This window comes from Hemiscyllium ocellatum, chromosome 12 (genome assembly GCF_020745735.1).
Source record: "Hemiscyllium ocellatum isolate sHemOce1 chromosome 12, sHemOce1.pat.X.cur, whole genome shotgun sequence".
Lineage (NCBI taxonomy): Eukaryota > Metazoa > Chordata > Chondrichthyes > Orectolobiformes > Hemiscylliidae > Hemiscyllium > Hemiscyllium ocellatum.
This window is the reverse complement of record NC_083412.1, coordinates 94589681-94612710: the sequence shown is the minus strand read 5'-3', so window position 1 is coordinate 94612710 and position 23030 is coordinate 94589681. Positions and strand designations below refer to the sequence as shown.

Sequence of the window (23030 nt, the reverse complement as noted above, 5' to 3'; positions counted from 1 at the left end):
AGAAGAAAGAAATCCAGCCAATCAAAACCAGTCGCTCCTGATACAACACAGCATGGAACACTCTCAGCCGCTAATTGTACATTACTGAGATCGAAGGAATAAGGTCCAGTTCTCTGTCATAACTCATTAGAAATAAACACAGATAAACATCAAACCTCAAGTGTTTCAATACAGTTGAGCAATCAAGATAAAATTCGGGAAACGTGTGGAGAAAGATTGAACCTAAAGGATAAAGCCGTACATTAAGAATGTGGTCAGTGAAGGAGAGGATGACAAAAGGGAACGTGAAACGTTTAGGGAAGATGTAAAGCAAAATGATTTATTGTTTTGTAAGCAATTCCCATTAAATCTGTTCTTCCTCATATTCTAATATTATGCACAGCCTTTTATTGTATTTTCAGAAAGTGCTCTTAAACACAACTTAATCTTTTTTCTCATCACCAAATTTCCCATGGTGTTGTTTTTCTGCCTTTTAACCATCACCAGTAAATTGCCCATGTTCTCCAACTGATTAATTGACATGCGAAGTGGGGAGTGTGGCACTGGAAAAAAACAGCAAGTCAGACAGCATCTGAGGAGCAGGAGAATTGATGTTTCGGGCAAAAGCCCTTCATCAGGAATGGAGCTGATGAAAGGCTTTTGGCCGGAACGTCGACTCTCCTGCTCCTCGGATGCTGCCTGACCTGCTGTGCTTTTCCAGTGCCACACTCTCAACTCTAATCCCCAGCATCTGCAGTCCACACTTTCACCTAATTGACATTAAGGGCAACACAGACCATCGAAGGAGAAAGAGAAATGGGGATGGAGGCTAAATAAAAATTAACTGTTGAACCTTTGAACTGGGCACAGCCTTTTGGGAGCATTTAAATTCAACTCACCTGGTTGAAATGTAGACAAAGCCTGTCAGGTAACTGTCAATCGTCATTAAGTGATGCACTCTCCAAGGCAATACCTTGACCACAGAACACTTGCCAGACATTAGTGCTCTACTTTTATGAAGTATAAATGTTAGTTTGCCTCTTTGATTTGGTCTTTCTTACAAATATTTGAGTTTAAAGTGAAAATCTTACACAAAGTGTTTTTTTTTCAGCAATACAAACATTTTTGATGTATTACTTCCACAAAATTACCCTTATCTGACCCGTTCTGTTAACGGGTGAAAGAATTCAATAAGGTCGGTAAAGCAATGCCTTCCCATTTGTCAAAGTGTCAACTGAGGGTATCTATTCTATTTTTGATTAATTATCTTTCCAATGATCAATGTTAACCTAAAGGTCTCATTCTCTGGGATTGATTCCTAAGTATAAACAGGGAGATAGGGACTATCTTCCTCTCTTATGGCTTCTTTCCCTTTTCTAATTTTATTAAAATCTATATGTAACGATGCCTCTGGCACCTTTGCGATAAAGTCTTTCAATATGTCTAGATGCAATCCAGCCAGTTTTATCCTTTCTCACTTTGCTTAAAATTAAATCATGCCCCCCCCACCAACTTTGTATCTTTATATTATTTCTGATCACACCTTCTCTCATGCCCCAGTTTCCTAGAACAATATGTCATTCTAGGAAGGGCTGGGTCTATTTTGGATCTGATTATGTGCAATGATGCAGGTTTAAGGAAAGATGTTAGAGTAGGGAAATAGTGTTAGGCTCAGTCATAGTGACTGTGAAGCAACAACTTTTGTGAAAATCCACCTGACTGATTAATGACCTTCAGAGTAAATTTATCATCCTCACCTGACCTGGCCTATGCGAATCCATAACCTCATCAATACGATCAAGTCTGAAACGGCCATGTGAGCCACCCAGTTCAAGCCCAATTCAGAATGACAACAAATACTGTCCCTTATGTAATACCATCTGTCTAATCTACACAGACAATACATTGAGGGAGGGAGAAAACAATTTAATGTTTGAATTCAGTTAACCTTTTACCACATACTTCAGGTTACAGAATTTAGTTTTGTGAGGCCCCAAAGGGTATGCAGTGGCAGCAGGGAAATGAAAGAGGGTCAACCTTTGCTCATGTGGATCCTCTCCAAGATGATACTTCATTGGATATCAGAGAGCGGCACTGGAAAAGCACAGCAGGTCAGGCAGCATCCGAGGAGCAGGAGAATCAATGGTTCAGGCATAAGCCCTCCATCAGGAGGTTTGTAGGTCAGGGCTGAAGATAAATGGGGGGGGGGGGGGCAGCTCAGAAAGTGATAGGTGGATGAAGGTGAGGGAGAAGGTGATAGGTCAGGGGTGGGTGATGGACAGGTCCATTGGGTGGTGCCGAGTTGGAGGCTTGGAACTGGGGTAATGGTGGGGGGGGGGATTAGGAAGCTGTTGAATTTCATATTTGTCCCTCCTCTGACCTATTATCTTCTCCCTCACCTTCATCCACCTATCACTTTCTCTATACCTTCCCCCAACCCCACCCCCCCTCCCATTTATCTCTTAGTCCCAACCCACAAGCCTCATTCCTGATGAAGGGCTTATGCCCAAAATGTCGATTCTCCTGCTCCTCGGATGCTGCCTGACCTGCTGTGCTCTTCCAGCACCACTGTCTCGCCTCTGAGCTCTAGCATCTGCAGTCCTCACTTTCTCCTACTTCATTGGATATGCAGTTAAAACCTATTTGCATCCCTTTCATAGGCTGTTAGTAGTCCTAGTTCTTCAATAGGGCATATACACTTATCATAGCAGCACGGTGGCTCAGTAGTTAGCACTGCTGCCTCACAGTGCTAGAGACCTGGGTTCAATTCCCACCTTGGGTAACTGTTTGTGTGGAGTCTACACATTCTCAGTGTGGGTTTTCTCCCACAGTCCAAAGATGTGTGCCTATGGCTGCACTAGTCTGAAAACATCTGATCTTGGAAGCTAAGCAGATTCAGGCCTGGTTAGTACTTGGATGGGAGACTGCCAGAGAATACCAGGTACAGTAGGCTAGCCACAGTGAATGAAGTGCATCATTTCCCCCTCCAACTCTATTTTGATGTAATCCCTGCCCTCCCCTTCTCTGTCTGATCACACAGCATTCCCTTTGATGTGAAGGGCACTGCTTGTCACCGGCCACCCGGGTGTTTCCTTTCTTCCTGGTGGTGGAAACTGAATGAAGATTCATGCACCTTATATCTTTCACTGTGTCTCACACCTGCGCACACACACAACAAAAAAAACATGGCTCTTCAGATCTCAGTTAGCACTCAGCTAGTGACCTTGACAAACTCCCATTCTCTCCCAGACATCGAGGCTTCGTTCTCTATTGACCTCATAACTGGAAACTCTGGGAGACAACAATAAAAGGAACAATTTGCCATAGTGCTGGAGGGATTTTAGGACTAATCTCTCATTAGATGGAGAAGTGGTGGGGGGGGGGGGGGGCGGAGTGGGGGAGAGAGAGAGAGAGATGAGCAAGAGCCAGCTGGTAGTTTAACCTGAGGGTCACCATGTCTCAAGCAAAGGGAGAGATTGAGCACTTTAACTCTCCCTCCCACTCCACCGAGGACATGCAGGTCCTTGGACTCCTCCACCGGCAGAACATAACAACACGACGGCTGGAGGAGGAGCGCCTCATCTTCCGCCTGGGAACCCTCCAACCACAAGGTATGAATTCAGATTTCTCCAGTTTCCTCATTTCCCCTCCCCCCACCTTGTCTCAGTCGGTTCCCTCAACTCAGCACCGCCCTCCTAACCTGCAATCTCCTTCCTGACCTCTCCGCCCCCACCCCATTCCGGCCTATCACCCTCACCTTCACCTCCTTCCACCTATCCCACCTCCATCGCCCCTCCCCCAAGTCCCTCCTCCCTACCTTTTATCTTAGCCTGCTTGGCTACTCTCTCTCATTCCTGATGAAGGGCTTATGCTCGAAACGTCAAATTCCCTATTTGTGAGATGCTGCCTAACCTGCTGTGCTTTAACCAGCAACACATTTTCAGCTGTGATCTCCAGCATCTGCAGACCTCATTTTTACTCAAGGTCATTAATAGTAACCTCAGTCAGTGCAGGAATCAAACTCACACTGTTGGCATCAATCTGTATTACAAAGCAGCTATCCAAGCTAACCAAACCCCCACACAATAATGAATTTGTTGACTAACCATAAAAACTCACATTTCCAATTCATCTACGACAGGCTCAGGCATGAAGAGAGCAAACATAGGCCCAACGTCACCTGTTTCCACACACGTCCAACCCCACACTTTCCCCTTATCCCATGCAATATTTGACGTTCTTGGTAGTATGTCAATGGGGACTTTAATCTCTGGAAACTGATGGCAGAGTTGGACTGCCTTTGTAATGAATGGAGATTCAGTTAATCTAATCCCTGAAACGTCACCTCCCACTGAACCAGATCGTGCTCACAAGGGACAGGAAATAAAACAGCACCTAAGAATACAATTGAGTGGGCACATGGTCATTGTTCGCCACATTTGCATGGTGGGAAGGGGCAGGGTGATATCCATGTGGCACCACCTTTGCATGCTAACCAGGTAACATAAGGAAGTTTAATTACTTTGGCCTTTAATGTCTGGTGAACTCTAACACAGGTTGTTTGTCTTGCTGGGAGTGTTTCAGAATGACAGATCACTCTTCAGAGACAATTACCACAAGAGGATGACAAAGTCGCCATAAATTGAGACACACATCAGGAGTCAGTTCTGACAGAGGCACATTTTAATTTATTCTCCAGTCATGGCTGCAGTAATGTACAAAGGCAATGCTAGTAGTCAGATAAAGTACAATAAATTAAACCTTACAGTACTTTCTCATACAGATACTGTATAACATGTTCCAGACAATTGGAGGAACCTCAGTTCATGATCAAATCAGTTTCTAGGTGCTTGGTTCTTTGTAACTAACTTCAATGTCACAGATGCCTTGAAGTAGTGGTGGTGATGATGGTGGGACAGCTGCCGTACTTTGGCAGGAGATCAGCAGAAATTCTATCTGCAGAGAATTGGGTGGCGGGGGGAATGGTGCTTGAACATACCAAGTTAACGCAAATTCCCAAACTGTGCAGCCAAACAGCAACACATCCACAGGATGGAGACACACAAGCTGAGCCACCAGTAGGACTCAGGACAGTCGATTTTCAATAGCTGGGGGGAGGGGGCAATGATGACAGGGAGTCTCAATCCTTCCCACGGGGTGAGACCACTCGGACTGTATTTACAAAAGGGAGATGAAGGAATTTTTTTTAAAAACAAAAAAACACTGCTTCCCTCGATCTAGGACCATGTTGATGTCATTGACATAACAGCTAGTGAGGAGAATGAGGGAAGGCAAGGCAGGGAGTGGGAGAAAGATAAAATCAATGACAGTGAAGGACAAGTTAAAATTTTTCAAAGCCTGAATTGTGAACTAGGATTCTGAGCATGAAGGAGGATTTTGAACCAGTGAGGAATTGAAGTCAGCCGTCTGGAAAGAATGGTGGTGTGGATTCAAGAGAAACTTTCAAAAGAGGAGATTGGATAAACACTAGAAGGCAAAACAAACATTTGCAGGGCCAAGGGGAGAGATGTGCAACTAACAGAATACCTCTTTCACAGAGCTGACATGGGCTGGAAAGGCTGAATGGCCTCATTTGCTGCTGCACAATTCTATGAAAAACAATACGACTCCATAAGGGGGCCTCTATGGGGGGTGGCTAACACTGCGATAGTGCTAGATCCCCTTCAACAATACCACACACAAATGAGGGGGTTCAGAAGAAAACTTCCTACAGCAGAATAGCAAGAATGTGGAATTTATTACCACTCGAGGCGAATAAGGTGATATTGATAGGGCCCCCCCTCCTGAAGCAACTGGTGTGGAATGAGAAGCTTGACTGAAAGGTAGACACTAGCACAGACTGATTGGTCATGTGGCCACTTCCTGGGCTCGGTTACCGTGAAAATGCGATGGATACAGGGCCGACTCTTGGAGGTCAAGGTAGGGAATGCGGTTCCCTGCGGAGACGGGCACTGAAAGGAGACTGAAATTTATCCTCATCCATTTGCAGCTGTGAAACATTTTAAAATGATTACAGTAAATTGTTTAAAGTGAAGCAACCAAATAAACCCTGAACAATAAAAGCCCCAAAACATCTGTCACCCATAGCATTGTTCGAGTTTTTGAAGAATCATTTATCAATTACAAAAAGATACAGCTCTGACCTCCTGTTATTGCGATAACCATGTTGTGTCATGTGTCATGTCATATCAAGATGTCATGGCCAGGGTGTAGCCTGGGATTCAGCGATCACAAAGACCAGGCACAGCAATGGTGCACAACCCTTTCAATGGGGCTCTGGGAGTTTCTCCCCTTCCTTCATTTCTGTGTATGTCCCCCCCCGGTGCCTGCTGTTCCGCAATTCTCCAAGCGCTGATAGCCATGGACAAGTGGCAGTGAGGACAGGCAGGGATCACACTGGGGCTGCAAAAGATTATTACCCAGAGACCAGTGCGCAAGTAGTGCCCCCAACAAATGCTGTGTGGTGATGAGTAACTGCATTTCGAGTTGGTCTTGTACAGTTTACCTCAGAAGCAGACTGGAATATTGTGGGCTGTATACACACAGGCAGGTGCTTTAAATCCTCACACCTCTCTCACCTAGAAAGAGGGCAGAAGATGCAATGGGAACACCCACACCATTCCAATTTGAAACTATAATCGCCATTACTTCATTGTATTGCTTCAAAATTCTGCAACTCCCTTCCTAACAGCACTTACAAAACATGGACTGCAGCAGTTCGAGAAGGCAGCTCACCCCCACCTTCTCAAGGGGGCAACTAGGGACGGGTTATAAATGCTGGGCCCAGCCAGTGATGCCCACATTGCGCGAATGACCTTTTTAAAGTGATTTTTCATCATGTTATTTGCAATTATTTAACAAACAAGGAATATTTTCTTAATTTTGTAAAATGATTTTATAAAGTATAACCCTTTGGTAAAGTGCACTTTGTGGATGATGGAGGAGGGAGCAGTTATCTTGTGTGGTATATCGGCTGCTAATCAATGGAACTCCTGATTCAAGCCTTTTCCCTCCTGTGTGGCCCCCACTTTGCTTCTGAATGGCAAAGTCTGGCTGTGACACAGTAGCCCCACCAACATCCTGGATCAGTGAAAGCTGTGGTCCTATTGGCTAGGTGATGTCAACAAAGCAGATCAGGGAATGTGATAGAGTAATCTCCACTTGTCGAAAGGGTATTCAAGTAGCTAGATAACATCCAGGTAAGCAATTAAACAGTTCTTTCGCAGAGCTAACATAGGCTTGAAGGGCTGAATGGCCTCATTCTCGGCTGCACAATTCTATGAAAAACAATACGACTCCACAAGGTGGCCTTTATGGAGGTGGCTAACACTGTGACAGTGCAAGATCCCCTTCAACAGTAACACACACAAATGATGGGATTCGGGAGCAAACCTCTTACAGAATAATGTCAAGAACGCGGAATTTGTTACCACTCAAGAGTTCCATTGATTAGCAGTCGATATACCACTCAAGATAACTGCTCTCTCCACCATCATCTACAAAGTGCACTTTACCAATTTGCTGAGGCACACTGGAACAACAGTTATCTTCCCCAACAGACACATCATCAAAAGTTGGAAACATATCATTATTTCATCACTGTCACCAGGTCAAAATCATTTAGAATTCCTACCCAAAGAGCACTGTGTATATATCTATTCACAAGGACTGCAACAGCTCATACAGTCAGCTCACCATCTCAAGGACAATTAGGGATGGACAATAAATACTGATGTTCCCAGTAACAGCTGCATTCCAAGAATAAATTAAAACAAAATATCTGAGCATGGCTGCCCTAGATTGACCATCCCAGAGCAGAACACGGGATAATTTGTTAAATGCATACTCAATGCAATGATCTTTCTCATGCAGATCTGCACCAAAGATAAAAGTGGTCTTCATTTCAGGTTCGGTTCATAAAGACAATTTGCTTTATGTACAATTCTTTAAAAAATATATATGTATAAATATATATTTAATAAAATTAATCTACCTTCACATTTTTTGATTATGGCACTGTTTAAATAAGTAGAACAACAGAGGTATAAAAATTATTTTTAAATAAACAAACCTTCCCTCAGGCAGAATCACTGATCTTTTGCCTGCACTTTCCCTGCCTATTGGAAGATGATCTTTTTGACCCTCTCAAAACTTCCATTCAGTTCCTTCATTATTTGACTTACCGTCAACCTACTTACAGAACATTCTTTTTAATATCCACCATCTTTTATTACAAAACATTCCCCTCTCCTGAATGCATCTCCAATCGAGAAGCACCTTCCTGCTTCTGTACCCCTCTGAAGGTACCTTGCTCTTTCAGAGCCAGTTTAAGACACCTGTTGGCAGGTCAAGGTCAGTGCTGTCCCCCACCTTGTGTCCAGTGTCAGGTGCAGGGGGACATACAGAGCAGGGACACAGCCAACCTTCTCCAGCCCCCTGTGATGATCGAACCTAATTCCACAAGGAAGCCCAGACTGGTTCAGAGCAGGAACAGTGTGGGTCGGGTGGATTCCCATGGAATAGAACAAGTCAGTTTGATACAGGAAGTCATCAGTGAAGCATGAAAGGGAACAAAAAAAACAGCGCATATCACTAAAGAATACAAGGACTTCAACAGGCTGCAACATCTGGTAACCAGCTTAATATTGTGGGCAATGCTGTCCTAGTATTAATAAGATCCACTTCATTCATGAAGTGCTTTTTTTAAGAAAAGGAATGTGGAACTCCAAAGTGCTGAAAAGCAAAATTCTCAAAATTTACAGCAATCGCCTTTGTGGAATGATTCACAGAAGCTTGGGACGGTTTGCTTTCTGCAGAGAGGGGTAATTGTGCTAAGACTAACTGCTCACTCATCCCCCTCCATTCCAGAGAGAGAGAGAGACAGACAGACAGAAAAAGAAAAGGTTGCCTTCCAATCCATAATGACTAACGTTGAGGGGGGGACGTGGGAAAAAAAAGGAATCCGTTTAGTTGAAGTTCACTTTCCGTAAATGCCTGTTGGGTATCTCCAGGGCGCTGACCTGCAGGGGCCAAGAGCCACCCATGATCCCTGCCTGTAAGGCAACACCTATCACCACTGCCAGGTCGGGGTCCACTGAAGTGTTTGGTTCCTTGCCGAAGAACTCCTGGATGACCTGGCGTATCCGGGGGATACGGGTGGAGCCCCCAACGAGGACGATCTCGTCCACCTCGTGCCGGCCCAAGTGACCTCGAGACAGCACTTCCTCCACCGGGGCCAGGATCTTCTCAAACAGGTCCTGGTTCAGTGCCTCAAACAGATCCCTGGTCACTGTTTCTTCAAACAAAACTTTACTGCTGGTGCCGCCGAGCTCCTCTCCTCCTTCACTGGAGCCTGGCAGGGACAGTGGTACCTGGATCAGCACCGAGTCGTATAGGGTCAGGTTCAGTTTGGCTGCTTCGACAGCCTGCCGCAGGTGGTGCACATCCTGCTTGTCGGTGGGCACAGCACCGTATTGCTGGTGGATCCGGTTAAAGAGGAACTGCAGCAACCTCTGATTGAAATCCTGGCCACCCAACTGGTTATTACCTGCAGGAATACATGAAAGAAATCATAACATTGGACAGATGAGAATCTTACAACACCACATCAGGCCAGACAGCCCAGTGTGCCTGTGCTATCTTTAAATAGATGTTCTGATGTCAATGTCACATGTTCTGCTCACAGCTCTTTTTCCATAATCCTACGAATTTAAAAAAGTTTATCCTGTATCTAACCCCATGTTGAACCTATCCTGAGAGTATTTGAGGGAGACAGTATAGACAAAGCTTTACTTTCAGCTTAAAAAGAGTACAAGAAGCTTCACTCTGTATCTAACTCTGTGCTGTCCCTGTCCTCAAGAGAGTTTGATGAGAACAGTGTAAACCTTGCTTTCCTTTCAGTTTAATACAGTTGGGGGAGCTTTAAGTTTACTCTCAGTTTAAAGGCGTGTTTATTCTCTCCCTAACCCAATACTGTACACATCCTAGCTTTTCTTCTGGGGGAAAGAGCATCCCAGTCTGCTCTGAAGCTGAACTGACAACACTATCTTCATATTCATTGATGTGACCTAGGTATGGATGATGTTGGTGCTGATATTGGGAACCGAAATGGAAGGAGTCCATTCTGCAACATTAGCATCCTTCATCCGAAGAAACAACAAAATGCATGGCCTGGTGTTTTGCCCATTTTAACACAGGAGGAGGTGACTCTGTCCTTTGAGCTCATTTGTATCCTAACTCACCTACTTATAACATACTTGTCTACAAAACAGTTATTATCCCAGCTTTCACACAATGAACTAAACGTTCTGCTGCTCTTTGTGGGACAGTGTTTCACACCTCTATCAGTTGAACGTGAACTAACACCCAACTCTTCTGCAAAGCAGCTAATCATCAGATACCACCATCACTGTCATAGTCGTCTTTTATTGCTTGTCCCTCACTGTCCTGCGGGTGGTGGTTAGCTGGCTGCTTCAATCCCTTGCAGTCGAAGTGTTTAAATGGCTGGTCTCCAACAGTCCCCACACCAAAGGAAGGTTGGATTCTCTCTTGTTTGAGATGGCCACCGCCTGGCATTTCAATGGCATGAACACTGACTGGCATTTGTCAACCTAAACCGAGATATTGTCCAGTTCTTGGTGCATATCTGAACATTGGCGAAAATCCCCCCACTTCCATCCCTATGAAGGAAGGGAGGTTATTGATGAAGCAGCTGAACAGACACTGAGGAATTACACTGGGGAATTTCTGCAGAGATGTCCTGGGGCTGAGAAGACTGTCCTTTGCCATCTTCCTTTATCTTCTCCCTGTTTGAAGGCTATGTTCCCTTACTCTAGAATTCCCAACACCTGCACGTTGTCGATGCCCAATCACAGAGTATGCTTAAGACAGAAATGATTGACTTTTGGTCAATAAGGAAAGTAAACAATGTGGAGATTGTGCAGGAAGGTTCAGTCAAAACATGCTCAAAGGGCTGACTGGCCTTTTTCCAATTCTTATTGATCACACTGACTTTCTCAATAAGCACAATTTCCTCAACAATGTCCCTATTTCCTCGATCAATTCAAATTGAATCACCCCTTAATCTTCCATGTTCAAGAAAATACAAATCCCATTCATTTCATTTCTCTGCAGAATCTTACCCCTGGGACCTAGGTCAGGTTCTAGTTCAAATCTAAGCCATACCCCTACCAAGACCGTCACATCCTTCATGAAATAAAAATGCGACTATGCACAAATGGTGTGGTTCCTTTACCTGCCATTGCTCTGGTCAGGAACATCCCGCCCTGTTTGTTTAGCAGAGATACGTCCAATGTGCCACCCCCCAGGTCCACCACCAGTACGTTGAAAACGTCCACCTTATGGAGCCCATAGGCCATGGCTGCTGCAGTCGGCTCATTTATTACCCGCAGAATATCCAATCCTGTGACACAAACAGAAAACCTCACTCAACTGGTTAACAGTCTCTGGGCGCTATGTGTTGCATCAACAGTGTGCCAGTTTCAGGGCAAAAATTTAGAACATAAAGCATTTTGTAAAGGGAGCTCATTTGGAATTTAACATTTCCCCCCCCCCAACCATAATCCAACCAAGAAAAAACAGCATGTTGATTACAATCAAAGGAGTTACAGTCCAAATGGGCATTAAGGGATGACAGCGAACACCGATCATTAAAGATTATAAGGAGGTAGCAGGCCAGAGGGATATGTGAAGGTGGCCTGACTGAGGGAAATGAGGCAATGGTGGAATAGAAGCACATGTGGAGGTGACAGAACTGAGGAGTATGAAGAGGCGGTGGATTAAATGATAGGGGATAGTGTGGGATAGAGAGATATGATGCAGTGATGGGATAGAGGGACACGTGGAGGTGGCAGGATTGAAGGAAATGCAAAGACAGTGGGGTGAAGGGACAGTTGGTGGTTGTGGGATAGAAAGACAAGAGGAGGCCGTGGGATAGGTAGATACAAGGCAGCAGTGGGACAAAGAGATGTGAGGTAGGAGTGATAGGATTGACCTCTGTAAACAGCAGGTAGGCGGGAATGAGGAATATGGGGGAAGGAGGGTTGGTGTTGATCTATGGAAAAGGACGTTGAGCCATTTTTCTGTTCCACACAGACACCGTGATGCTCCATCAGGAATCCTTTCCTCAGTTCTCTTCTACAGCAGGAACAGGTGCTGTTAGCAGATAAATCTTGAAATTGCCATGGTGAAATTCACCTGGGCATTACGGCTCTAACCTGTCCTCCTTCATTTCTACATAATGACAGACATTATGACAGCCAGCTGTCCAGGAGGAGGATTAATCTCTATATCCTAACTTTACTATAAAGGTTTAGACAGATGCACACATAAAAACGTTAAAGGCATCCTGAAGCAGCAACTCTGGAGACTCCATCTCCCATGCAGGTCTGAGTACCGTTCAGACAGATGCATGAGTTGCCACTGACTGAAGGAATGGTGTTTCGCTTGACAAAGCTGCCTGAAGGTTGACGGTATGAGCCACAGAGAGCAGTTAATGTTTTTGTTGTACGAGAAGTAGGAACATACTGAATGGATGGAAGTAATGGAAGGTTAGAAATGAATTTCATTACTCGACAGTTTAAGGAATTTCAGAGAGTAATTCAATCCCTATCTGCCCTGGGAGTGCTGACATTGACTGATCCACATTCGAGAGCGTGTTGCTGGAAAAGCACAGCAGGTCAGGCAGCATCCGATGAGGAGAATCGACGTTTCGGGCACAAGCCCTTCATCAGGATCCACATTGATGCACATTTACTACTTTGACAAGCAGGGTGATTACTGAAAGAGGAGGTTAATGTAGAGAGTGTTAGTCTGTAAATGATGAAGGGACCCTGAGAAACTACCTAATATAGTCTGTAAATGATGAAGGGACCCTGAGAAACTACCTAATATTGCTTCACCATAGAATCCAAGTTCTGATCAAAACCAATGAACCACAAAAACAATTTCAGCTTGGCTTACTGAGCATAACAAAATCAGCATTTAAGGTAAGAAGCCCTGCTCAAGGACTTTTGTTATTCATTTAGTGGATGAGGGTGCTCCTGGCCGGACCAGTGTATATTGTTCAGCAAGTGGACAATTTTGACCAGTAAGTGTAGTGGCCATCACTCAGGAGAAGGTGGCTGCGGAAACTGAAAAGGGCTAAAGGGGGTAAATCACCCAGATTAGAAGGACTACACCCCAGTATTTTGAAGAAGATAGATGAGGAGATTGTGGAGGCAGTGACGATGATCTTTTAGGAATCACTGGAGTCAGAGAGGAAAATCTCACTGATGTGACACTCCTGTTTAAGAAGGGAGGGAGGCAGAAGGCAGGAAATTATAGGCCGATCAGCCTCACCTCGGTCATGGGTGAGATTTTAGAGTCTATTATTAAGAATGAGACTGCTTTGTACTTGGAAGTACGTGATAAAAGATGGTTGGGTTAGCATGGCCTCACTGCCTGACAAACCTGTTCAAATTCTGAGGAGGTAACAAACAAGTTAGACAAAGGAGACTCAGTGGATGTGATCGATTTGGATTTCGCTAAAGTCTTTGACAAGGTGCTACATGTCAGGCTGCTAAATAAGACAAGAGCTTATGGTATTGGGGCAAGGTACTGGCGTGGACAGAGAATAGGCTGACAGGCAGAAGGCAGAAAGTGGGAGTAAAGGGGTCTTTCAGGATGGCAGCTGGTGTGCAGTGGAGCTCCGCAGGGGTCAGTGCTGGGACCACAAGTATTCACATGGTCCATTAGCGATCTGGAGAAAGGAACTGAGGGTATTGTTGCTAAGTTTGCAGATGATATTAAAAATAGATGGAGGGACATGTAATGGTGAGGAAGTGGGGAGATCGTAGAAGGTCTTGAGCAGACCAGGAGAGTAGGCAAGAAGTCACAGATGGAATAATATGTAGGAAAGTGTGAGGTTATGCACATTGGTCAGAAGAATAGAGCATAGACTATTTTCTAAATGGGAAAGGCTTTGGGAATCTGAGGCACAAAGGGATTTAAAAGTCCTATTTCAGGATTCAGTTGGAAGTTAGGAAGTCAAAGGCAATGTTGGCATTCTTATCAAGAAGGCTGGAATAGAAGAGCAGAGATGTACTGCTGAGGCTATATAAGGCTCTGGTCAGACCACATTTGGGATATTGAGAGCATTTTTGAGGTGTGTATTGAAGGAAAGACATGCTGGCATTGGAGAGGGCCCAGAGGAGGATTACAGGAATGATCCGGGGATGAAGGGCTTGTCATATGCAGAGCAGTTGAATACTCTGTGTCTATACTAGGGGATGAAGGGAATCTCATTGAAACTTACAAAATGCTGAGAAGTCTGTATAGAGAAAACATGGAGAAAACATTTTCACTAGCAGGAGAAACTAGGACCCAAGGGCACAGCCTCAGAGTGAAGGAACGGCCCTTTAGAACTGAGAGAGGGAGCACTTTCTTCAGCCAGAGGGTGGTAAATCTGTGGAAAACATCACTGCAGAAGGCTGTGGAGGCCAAGACATTGAGTAAATTTAAGACAGAGGAAGATAGGGTTTCTGATTCGCAAGGGGATCAAGAGTTATGGAGAAAAGCAGGAGAATAAGGATGAGAAACGTATGATTGCAGACTGAAGGCTTATCAGATGGGCCAAATGGTCTAATTCTGTTCCCATATGGGCTCAGGTCTGTCATTAATGGTGTTAGTTTGAGGTTCAATTGAGATTACCCCACTTCAGATTTGAGCATATAATTCAAACTAACATCCCCAGTATAGCTCCGAGTGAATGCTGCTGGACAGGTGGTGTGATTTTCCATTTAGACTTTATTACGAGGACCCATCTTCACCTCAGGGGAAGACATAAGATCCCACAACCACTATTTCAGAGAAGGGAATGTCACAGAGAGCCTTGAGCATGAATGGGGCGAAGGGGCCGACTGTCGATAAAAGGGAGCAAGCAGGATCCACCATAAAATCAGAAATCGCACCACCCCCTCTCCCCCCATCAACCATCACACCCTCCCGCCATCATCCCCCGTCCCCCCATCACACTCTCTCTCTCTCACACACACACACACACACACACTCACACACACACACACACACACACTCACACACCCCTGCCACCGCCCCTCACCCCATCCCATCCCCCCAACAATCACACACACACACACCCGCCACCACCCCCCCTCACACCATTCCATCCAAACCATCACATACACACTCCCACCACACCCCGCATCCCAACCCGCAACCATCACACACTCCCCCCGCCACCATCCCACACTCCCCCCCCCCATCCCCCCAACCATCACACACATCCCCGCCGCTCCGAACCCCCAATCCCCCCCGCACCCTCAATCCTCCCCGCCCCCAATCCCCCCCAGCCCACTCCTCCCCAGCCCCACACCCCCAACCCCCCCTGCCCCCACATCCCCAATCCTCCCCACACCCCCAACCCCCCCTGCCCCCACATCCCCAATCCTCCCCACCCCACACTCTCAATCCTCCCCGCCCCCAAACCCCAAATCCTCCCCACCCCCACACCCTCAATCCTCCCCACCCCCACACCCTCAATTCCCCCCCCACATCCTCAATCCCCCCGCCCCCACACCCCCAATCCTCCCCGCCCCCACACTCTCAATCCTCCCCGCCCCCACACTCCCAATCTTCCCCGCCCCACACTCCCAATCTTCCCCGCCCCACACTCCCAATCCTCCCTGCCCCACACCCCCAATCCTCCCTGCCCCACACCCCCAACTCCCCCATCCCATTACCCCAATTCACAACCCCCGCCCCGCTCCCAATCCCCTCCCACCCCATTGCCGCAATTCAGTCCCCATTCCACTCCACCAAACCCCTCCCGCCCCATTCCCCCAATCCTCCTCACCCCATTCCCCCAACTCCATCCCCTCAATCCCACCTCCCACCCTGCTTACCCGCCAGCTGTGCAGCCTTCACCGTGTGGTTCCTCTGCCTCTCATCGAACTCTGCTGGTACGGAGATGACAGCTTTGCTCACTGGGACCCCCAGGTACTCCTCGGCCAGCTTCTTCAGTTCGAGCAACAACTGGGAGCCGACGTACTCAGGAGTGACGCTCAACGACTCATTAGCAAAAACTGAGAACTCAGCATGACCCTTATTGTAGAGGATCTGTCAAACAAAAATATATAGGCTCTGCAATATCTACAGAGAGAAAGAATACTAAGATACTCCTTGCACAATATTCTTAGTTCATCTGCTACATGTTTCTACCCTGTCACCACATGATGCACATACACCCTTAAGGGAAGGCATGTTAATTTGCAATCAATCATTACTATTTCCACAGAATATAATTCAATAGCCCCAGAATTTCAGTCTTTGAGCAGCAGGATAAGCTGTAAGATGCGTGTGTGCAATAATCTCCCAGTATAACTATGTAGTCTCATCTTCAAAAAGCAACCTGCCACCAAGTTGCACTCATCACTATTCAACACCACATGGACTGACAAATGACAGCACGAGTAATTTATTTCAAGACAATGACAGACTTATCCCAAACAGTACTGTACCCCAATACCATACAGTGACAGGCACCTGCCCACACCAATAATGTACTCCAGTGTTATACAATAACAGACCTGTTTCCACCAGTACTGTACTCCAGTGATGTACAGTGACAGACCTATCCCCACCAATACTGTACCCCATTGCGATATAGTGACAGACCTGTCCCTACCATTTCTGAACTCACCTTATACAATGACAGATCTATTTCGTAACTAAAGCAACTGCGACTGGAAAGTTTCCAGTCCCTTATTAAAGCATTTATCATTATAAATATCCATTCAAATTTTCTCTTAGCCTTGTGTGCTTTAAGGAAATTTAATCTGCCTCTCCTCATTCTTTATTCCAAAATGAATCACTTCACATTTCTCGGTTATGATTTTATACCCGATATGTCTTTGACCTCCTGCAGCTTCCTCTGAACTATTTCTGCTCCAATTTGAACAATCCCATTTTCTCTACATACTAAAGCCTCTCGTGCACTGATGCCGTCCTGGTAAATCTATTTTGCACATCCTTCCAAGTCATTATCCCACTCACCTTCCAAAAACTGAGATTATTGATCAAAAAGGGGTTGTGCTGTTACCTTAAACTGGTATCGGCTGCTTTCGGCTCGGAGCTCCTCTGGGGTGAAATGTTTCCCTATGAAGCGTTTTGCGTCGTACACGGTATTCAGTGGGTTGGCATCTGCAAGTTCCTGCGCCTCATACCCTACTCGCACCTCTTGGTTGGTGAATAACACCATGCTTGGCAGGCTCTTCCGCCCTGCCTTGTCCGCAATCACCTCCACCTTGCCGGTGCCCGGTTGGAACACACCGACCGAGCAGTAGGTGGTGCCAAGGTCCACGCCGATCACCTTTGGTTTGGGTGGGGGGAGGTACTGCTGGGCCAAGTACCCAGCCAAGAGGAGGGCTAGAATCGAGGAGCCTGTGGAAACATAATAACTCGAGTGAGAGATCGCTTCATACCACTGTACAGGACGAGGCTTGAGGGAAGCTTATCTTTCCCTCAAGGGATTTTTCAGCTGGCAGAAATCAAACTGTGGCCTTAAAGGCTATAGCCATGTGGATAAAACTCCCTCTGAATCAGATGGTTCTGGGTTCAAGCCCTGTTTCGGAGACTTGTACACAAAATCCAGATCGACACTCCAGTGCTGTATTGAGTAGGTGCTGTGCTGTCAGTGACTACCTCACTCCACGAGACATTAAACGGAGATTCCTTCTGCTGAATGTGAAAGTTCCTATGTTACAATTGGAATCAAAGTAAGAGAATTCTCCCAGCTGACCCGGTCAAAATTTCTCTCTCAATGAGCTTCACTTAAAAAATAAACTGGTCATTCCATTCTTACTCACAGCTAGAGCGTCACAAGTGAGTAACTAGGCTGCTGGGTATATGTGAAAATGTGTTGCTGGTCAAAGCACAGCAGGCCAGGCAGCATCTCAGGAATAGGGAATTCGACGTTTCGAGCATAAGCCCTTCATCAGGAAGGGCTTATGCTCGAAACGTCGAATTCCCTATTCCTGAGATGCTGCCTGGCCTGCTGTGCTTTGACCAGCAACACATTTTCAGCTGTGATCTCCAGCATCTGCAGACCTCATGTTTTACTGCTGGGTATATGTACACGTCAGCAGTTCAGGTAAGGAACAAGTTTGGCTGTGACCCTTTGGTGTCAGCCACTGCATTTACATGGGAACACCACCACCTTCAAGTTCCCTTCAAAGGCACTCACCCTCCTGATTTGGAAATATATCACCTTTCCTTCAATATCGCTGGCTCAAACTCCTGGAATTGCCTCCTTAAATGCACCTTGGATCTACCTACAGCACATGGATTACAGAGATTCAAGAAGGCAGCTCACTACTACCTCCCTATAAAGGCATTTGCAGGATTCTCAGAATGATGGAAGAGGTCATCAACAATATTATTAAAGTGGCATTTACACGGGATTGGTCAGCTCACTGATGCTCAGTTTTGGGTTCTACCAGAGCCACTTGGCCTTTGACCTAAGTAAAGGCCTGGGTTCAATCATGGACAAAGTAGCTGGACCCAGAGACAAGATGAGAATTACTGTCCCTGCTACCAAGACAGTATTTAACAGAGTCTGACATGATGAAGCCCTAACGAAATCGAAGTGAATGACAACCTCCACTGCACGGTGGTTCAGTGGTTAGCACTGCTGCCTCACAGCACCAAGGTCCCAGGTTCAATTCCAGACACAGATTACTGTCTGTGTGGAGTTTGCACATTTTCCCTGTGACTGCATGGGTTTCCTCCGGTTTCCTCCCACAGTCCAAAGATGTGCAGGTCAGGGTGAATTGGCCATGCTAAATCGCCCATAGTGTTAGGTGCATTAGTCAGAGGGAAATGGGTCTGGGTGGGTTACTCTTCGGAGTGGACTTGTTGGGCTGAAGGGCCTGTTTCCACACTGTAGGGAATCAAACCTAGCTGGTGTCTTACTTTGCAGGAAGGAAAATGATTGTGGTTGAGGGACTCAGAGGGTCCATAACTCTCCAAACCAGCTTTGACACCACCTTGCAAAGTTGAATCTCTTCCATCTAGAAGAGCATTGGCAGAACTTCTTGGTAATTAAACTTTCCATCCATTTAACTGCATTGTGGTCACTTCCAAGATACCAGCTTTTGATCTGCAGGTTTATTTGTTCTTTTTATATTGAATCTAAATTCCAAGTGCAAAGATTTGAACCTGCCAAGTAACTAGTGCAGCGGCACCACCACTCTCTTCAATAGATAGTGTCTGGTGCAGCAAGACATACTGATATTTAATATCCAGTGCGGTGTCACTGGGTATCCCATTGAGTAACACACATTCTTGCAAGTTCAAATTTAACCAGCATTTTTTCCCTCTCATCAACAACCATTTACCGCTAATGGAGTCAGGTGTTACTAGGGGACATAGCTTTAAATTAAGGGGTGGTAGGTATAGGACAGATGTTAGGGGTAGATTCTTCACACAGCGGGTTGTGAGTTCATGGAATGCCCTGCCTGTATCAGTGGTGAACTCTCCTTCTTTATGGTCATTTAAGCGGGCATTGGATAGGCATTTGGAAGTTATTGGGCTAGTATAGGTTAGGTAGGATTCGGTCGGCGCAACATCGAGGGCCAAAGGGCCTGTACTGCGCTGTATCCTTCTATGTTCTATGTTCTATGTAACCACCAGCCCTCTAGAAAACACCTCTGGCACCAAATTTTATCAATACAAAAATATGTTTAATGTTTGGTTTGTCATCTGCAGCAAAGTGTGCAATTGAAGGATACACCCAGTGCAATTAAAAAACCATAATGTTCAGTATCTGAATCACACAATGACGTGTACTTAATGGCCTTGCAGTATGCATTGTAACAACATCAACCCTTCTCTTTCAAAAGGCTCTGGTTTAACCAGGAGGCTACATCCCTCTCCACAGCCGGTAGCCTTTCCGTCCTCCCCCAAGTGGCTTCAATGAGCCCACACCATTTGTGTCAGCAGATTATTCAACTATGGGGGCATCACAGCCCAGTCAGATGCTCCACTCATTTAAAGGCCCAAAGCATACATCTGCACAGATAAGCAAATGGTGTTGATAGAGGATACATGAGCAAAAGAGAGAAAGACATGGGAGCAAGATTAGGTCAGTCAGCTTTACTATACACATAAATAAAACAGGAGGAGAAAGTGAGGTCTGCAGATGCTGGAGATCAGAGCTGAAAATGTGTTGCTGGAATAGTGCAGCAGGTCAGGCAGCATCCAAGGAACAGGAGATTCGACATTTCGGGCATAAGCCCTTCCTGAAGAAGGGCTTATGCCCGAAACGTCGAATCTCCTGTTCCTTGGATGCTGCCTGACCTGCTGCACTTTTCCAGCAACATATTTTCAACATAAATAAAACATACATACATATATATGTATACAGAGCGATCTCCATATCTGCAGAATCATTTTTTGCGGTTTCAGTTACCCACAGTATATCTTGGAACGTATCCCTTGCAGGTACGGGAGGGCTTCTGTAATATTCACTGTGAGCACTGAAATTAATAAATAAATCCTAACTGTATGAGACAAATATCTCTCTGAAATGAATTTGTTTATACAAGATATTGGCAAGGAATTATGGCCCCTGAAGTACAAAGTTACCATAAGGATATTTAATTCTGATGACAGGTAAGCATATAGCATTATTTTACTTTATGTACAATGGCACTATAGAAGTACATGACAGACACTATCTATTGGAAAGTGCTAGTCATCTCTCAAGATCATTTTATTGCTATGTAAATGTTGCAAGAGCAATTAGTTTAGACATACAGAAACATATACAGAGATAAAGGGAATAACAGGAACGATGAAGGGTCTATGCCCGAAACATCGACTCGCCTGCTCCTCGGATGCTGCCTGACCTGCTGTGTTTTTCCAACACCACACTTTTAAACTCTGATCTCCAGCATCTGTAAGTCCTCTTTAAACAGAAGTATACACTCTGTTTAAAGTGTATAACAGTCATCCATAAGATGCTATTTAGCCCACCTTATTTATGCTGCTGATCCATAGTAGCAATTCAGGTAGTTTTTTACAGTCCAACCACTGGATATCCTTTGCAGTCTGTTAATTACTTTCTCATCCAGTTCCTATTTTGTAAGCTACTATGGAAACTGCTTTCAGCCAATACATTCCAGATGTAAACCACTTGTTGGGTTAAGATATTTTTCCTCAAGTCACTTCCTGTTCTTTTCCCAATAAGTCAATGCCGTCTAGAACTTGATCCTTCGTCCAAAGTGAACAGCTTCTCTCTACCAATTCTGTCCGAACGCCTATGAACATCTCAATCAAATCTCCTCGCAACTGCCTCTTCTCCGAGAAAAACAGTCACAATTTCCCCAAACTATCTTCATACTTCATTCCTGAAACAAACATTCTTCTAAACCTCTTCTGCACATTCTATCACCAATGCCTGCATATCCTTCCTGAAGTGTGGCTACCAACGATGCTGGTATGCACCGAACAGATATGATCCACCTGACACAATGACAGTGCCCCATCTCTGGATCAGAAAATGTGTCTTGAAGTCCCAATACCAACAGGAGGTAGGTTAAAAGTATTTTGTTTTTATTTTGAACAAAAGTGATATTGTTCTACAGATAATGTTCCGAAAGGACGTATAATCAACACATACAATGGGAGTTGTATAGATCTCTAGCCCAGTGTTACTAAAATAATGTATGATCATTGTATACAACATGGGCTGTTTCATTCTCTAGTGTCACTACAGTGACATACCGTCAGGTATAGGAGAGCATCTGTATTGCTTTATAGATCGGTATCACCTTAGGGATATATGATCAAGGTATATGATAGAGATAGTACTGCTCTATAGAATGGCATCACCATAAGGATATATGATCAGGGTATTGGGTATGGACTGTATCACCCTATAGTAAAAAATGAGGTCTGCAGATGCTGGAGATCACAGCTGCAAATGTGTTGCTGGTCAAAGCACAGCAGGCCAGGCAGCATCTCAGGAATAGGGAATTCGACGTTTCGAGCATAAGCCCTTCATCAGGAATGTGCTCGAAACGTCGAATTCTCTATTCCTGAGATGCTGCCTGGCCTGCTGTGCTTTGACCAGCAACACATTTGCAGCTGTATCACCCTATAGATTGGCATCACCATAAGGAGATATGATCAGGGTATAGGGTACAGACTATATCACCCTATAGATTGGCATCACCATAAGGAGATATGATCAGGGTATAGACTGTATCACTCTTACACATTGGCATCACCATAGAGGTATATGATCAGGGTATATGACGGGGCCTATATAGTTCTGTCACAAGTCTATATGATGAATGCATATATACTCTATAGGATTCCCTATGGACACAGACACTTACCCAGGATGGCCATCGCCCCGGCCATGGTCAGTCAGTTCGATCCGCGCTCTCCTCGGTCACTCTCCACTCCCCTCGGACACTCTCCGTCCCCCCTCGGTCACTCTCCGTCCCCTCTCGGACACTCTCCGTCCCCCCTCGGTCACTCTCCGTCCCCTCTCGGTCACTCTCCGGCCCCCTCGGTCTCTCCCGGTGTGATTTCCCCTCCGCTCTGACAAACGCTGACTCTCCCTAAGCGCCGCCCAAGGCCTGATGGGACTTGCAGTCTTTTCGTCTTTCCGGTTCCGTCTGATCCCGAGAGGTCACGGGGTTTGGAGGACTACAGCCCCCGGCAAGCTCTGCGCCAACCCACGCTGCCGACAAGTCGCAGGAGGCACGGTCAGCCCCTTCTCAGGCTCAGGTGAATGAGAGCGCCACCAGCGGATCGGATGAAGAAGAGCCAAATTCTCAATGACGCTCTCACCATGTGATAGCCTCAGGCTCTGATTGAGTCAGATATCTATAAATGTATCTACATTGATGTTGACTTACTAATGTAGTTAAAGGCAAAGTCCCTATAGTCCTGGCTTTAATCATGAGAACATGAATCTTGTTAAAGGGGAGGCAGGGCTCCGG

At 45.6% G+C, this 23030-nt stretch overlaps 1 protein-coding gene across 1 annotated transcript; it reads right to left on the bottom strand.

Moving 5' to 3' along the window:
- Positions 1-4659: 4659 nt before the first annotated feature.
- On the bottom strand, positions 4660-22529 carry hspa13 (heat shock protein 70 family, member 13). Its single transcript, XM_060833858.1, has 5 exons — positions 22419-22529; positions 17117-17457; positions 15921-16134; positions 11255-11422; positions 4660-9547 (listed from the first exon to the last, which is right to left on the bottom strand). Exons 1-5 carry the CDS (start codon positions 22441-22443, stop codon positions 8967-8969), a joined length of 1329 nt encoding a protein of 442 aa, XP_060689841.1. The 5' UTR covers positions 22444-22529; the 3' UTR covers positions 4660-8966.
- Between the last annotated feature and the right edge of the window lie 501 nt (positions 22530-23030).

Coding starts and splice junctions, on each gene's coding strand:
- hspa13 (XM_060833858.1), bottom strand. CDS start 22,443: ATGGCCGGGGCGATGGCCATCCTGG. Junction 17,458..22,418: donor CGGGGCGATGGCCATCCTGG/GTAAGTGTCTGT, acceptor ATGTTTCCACAG/GCTCCTCGATTCTAGCCCTC. Junction 9,548..11,254: donor CCTGACCAGAGCAATGGCAG/GTAAAGGAACCA, acceptor GTATTCCTGCAG/GTAATAACCAGTTGGGTGGC.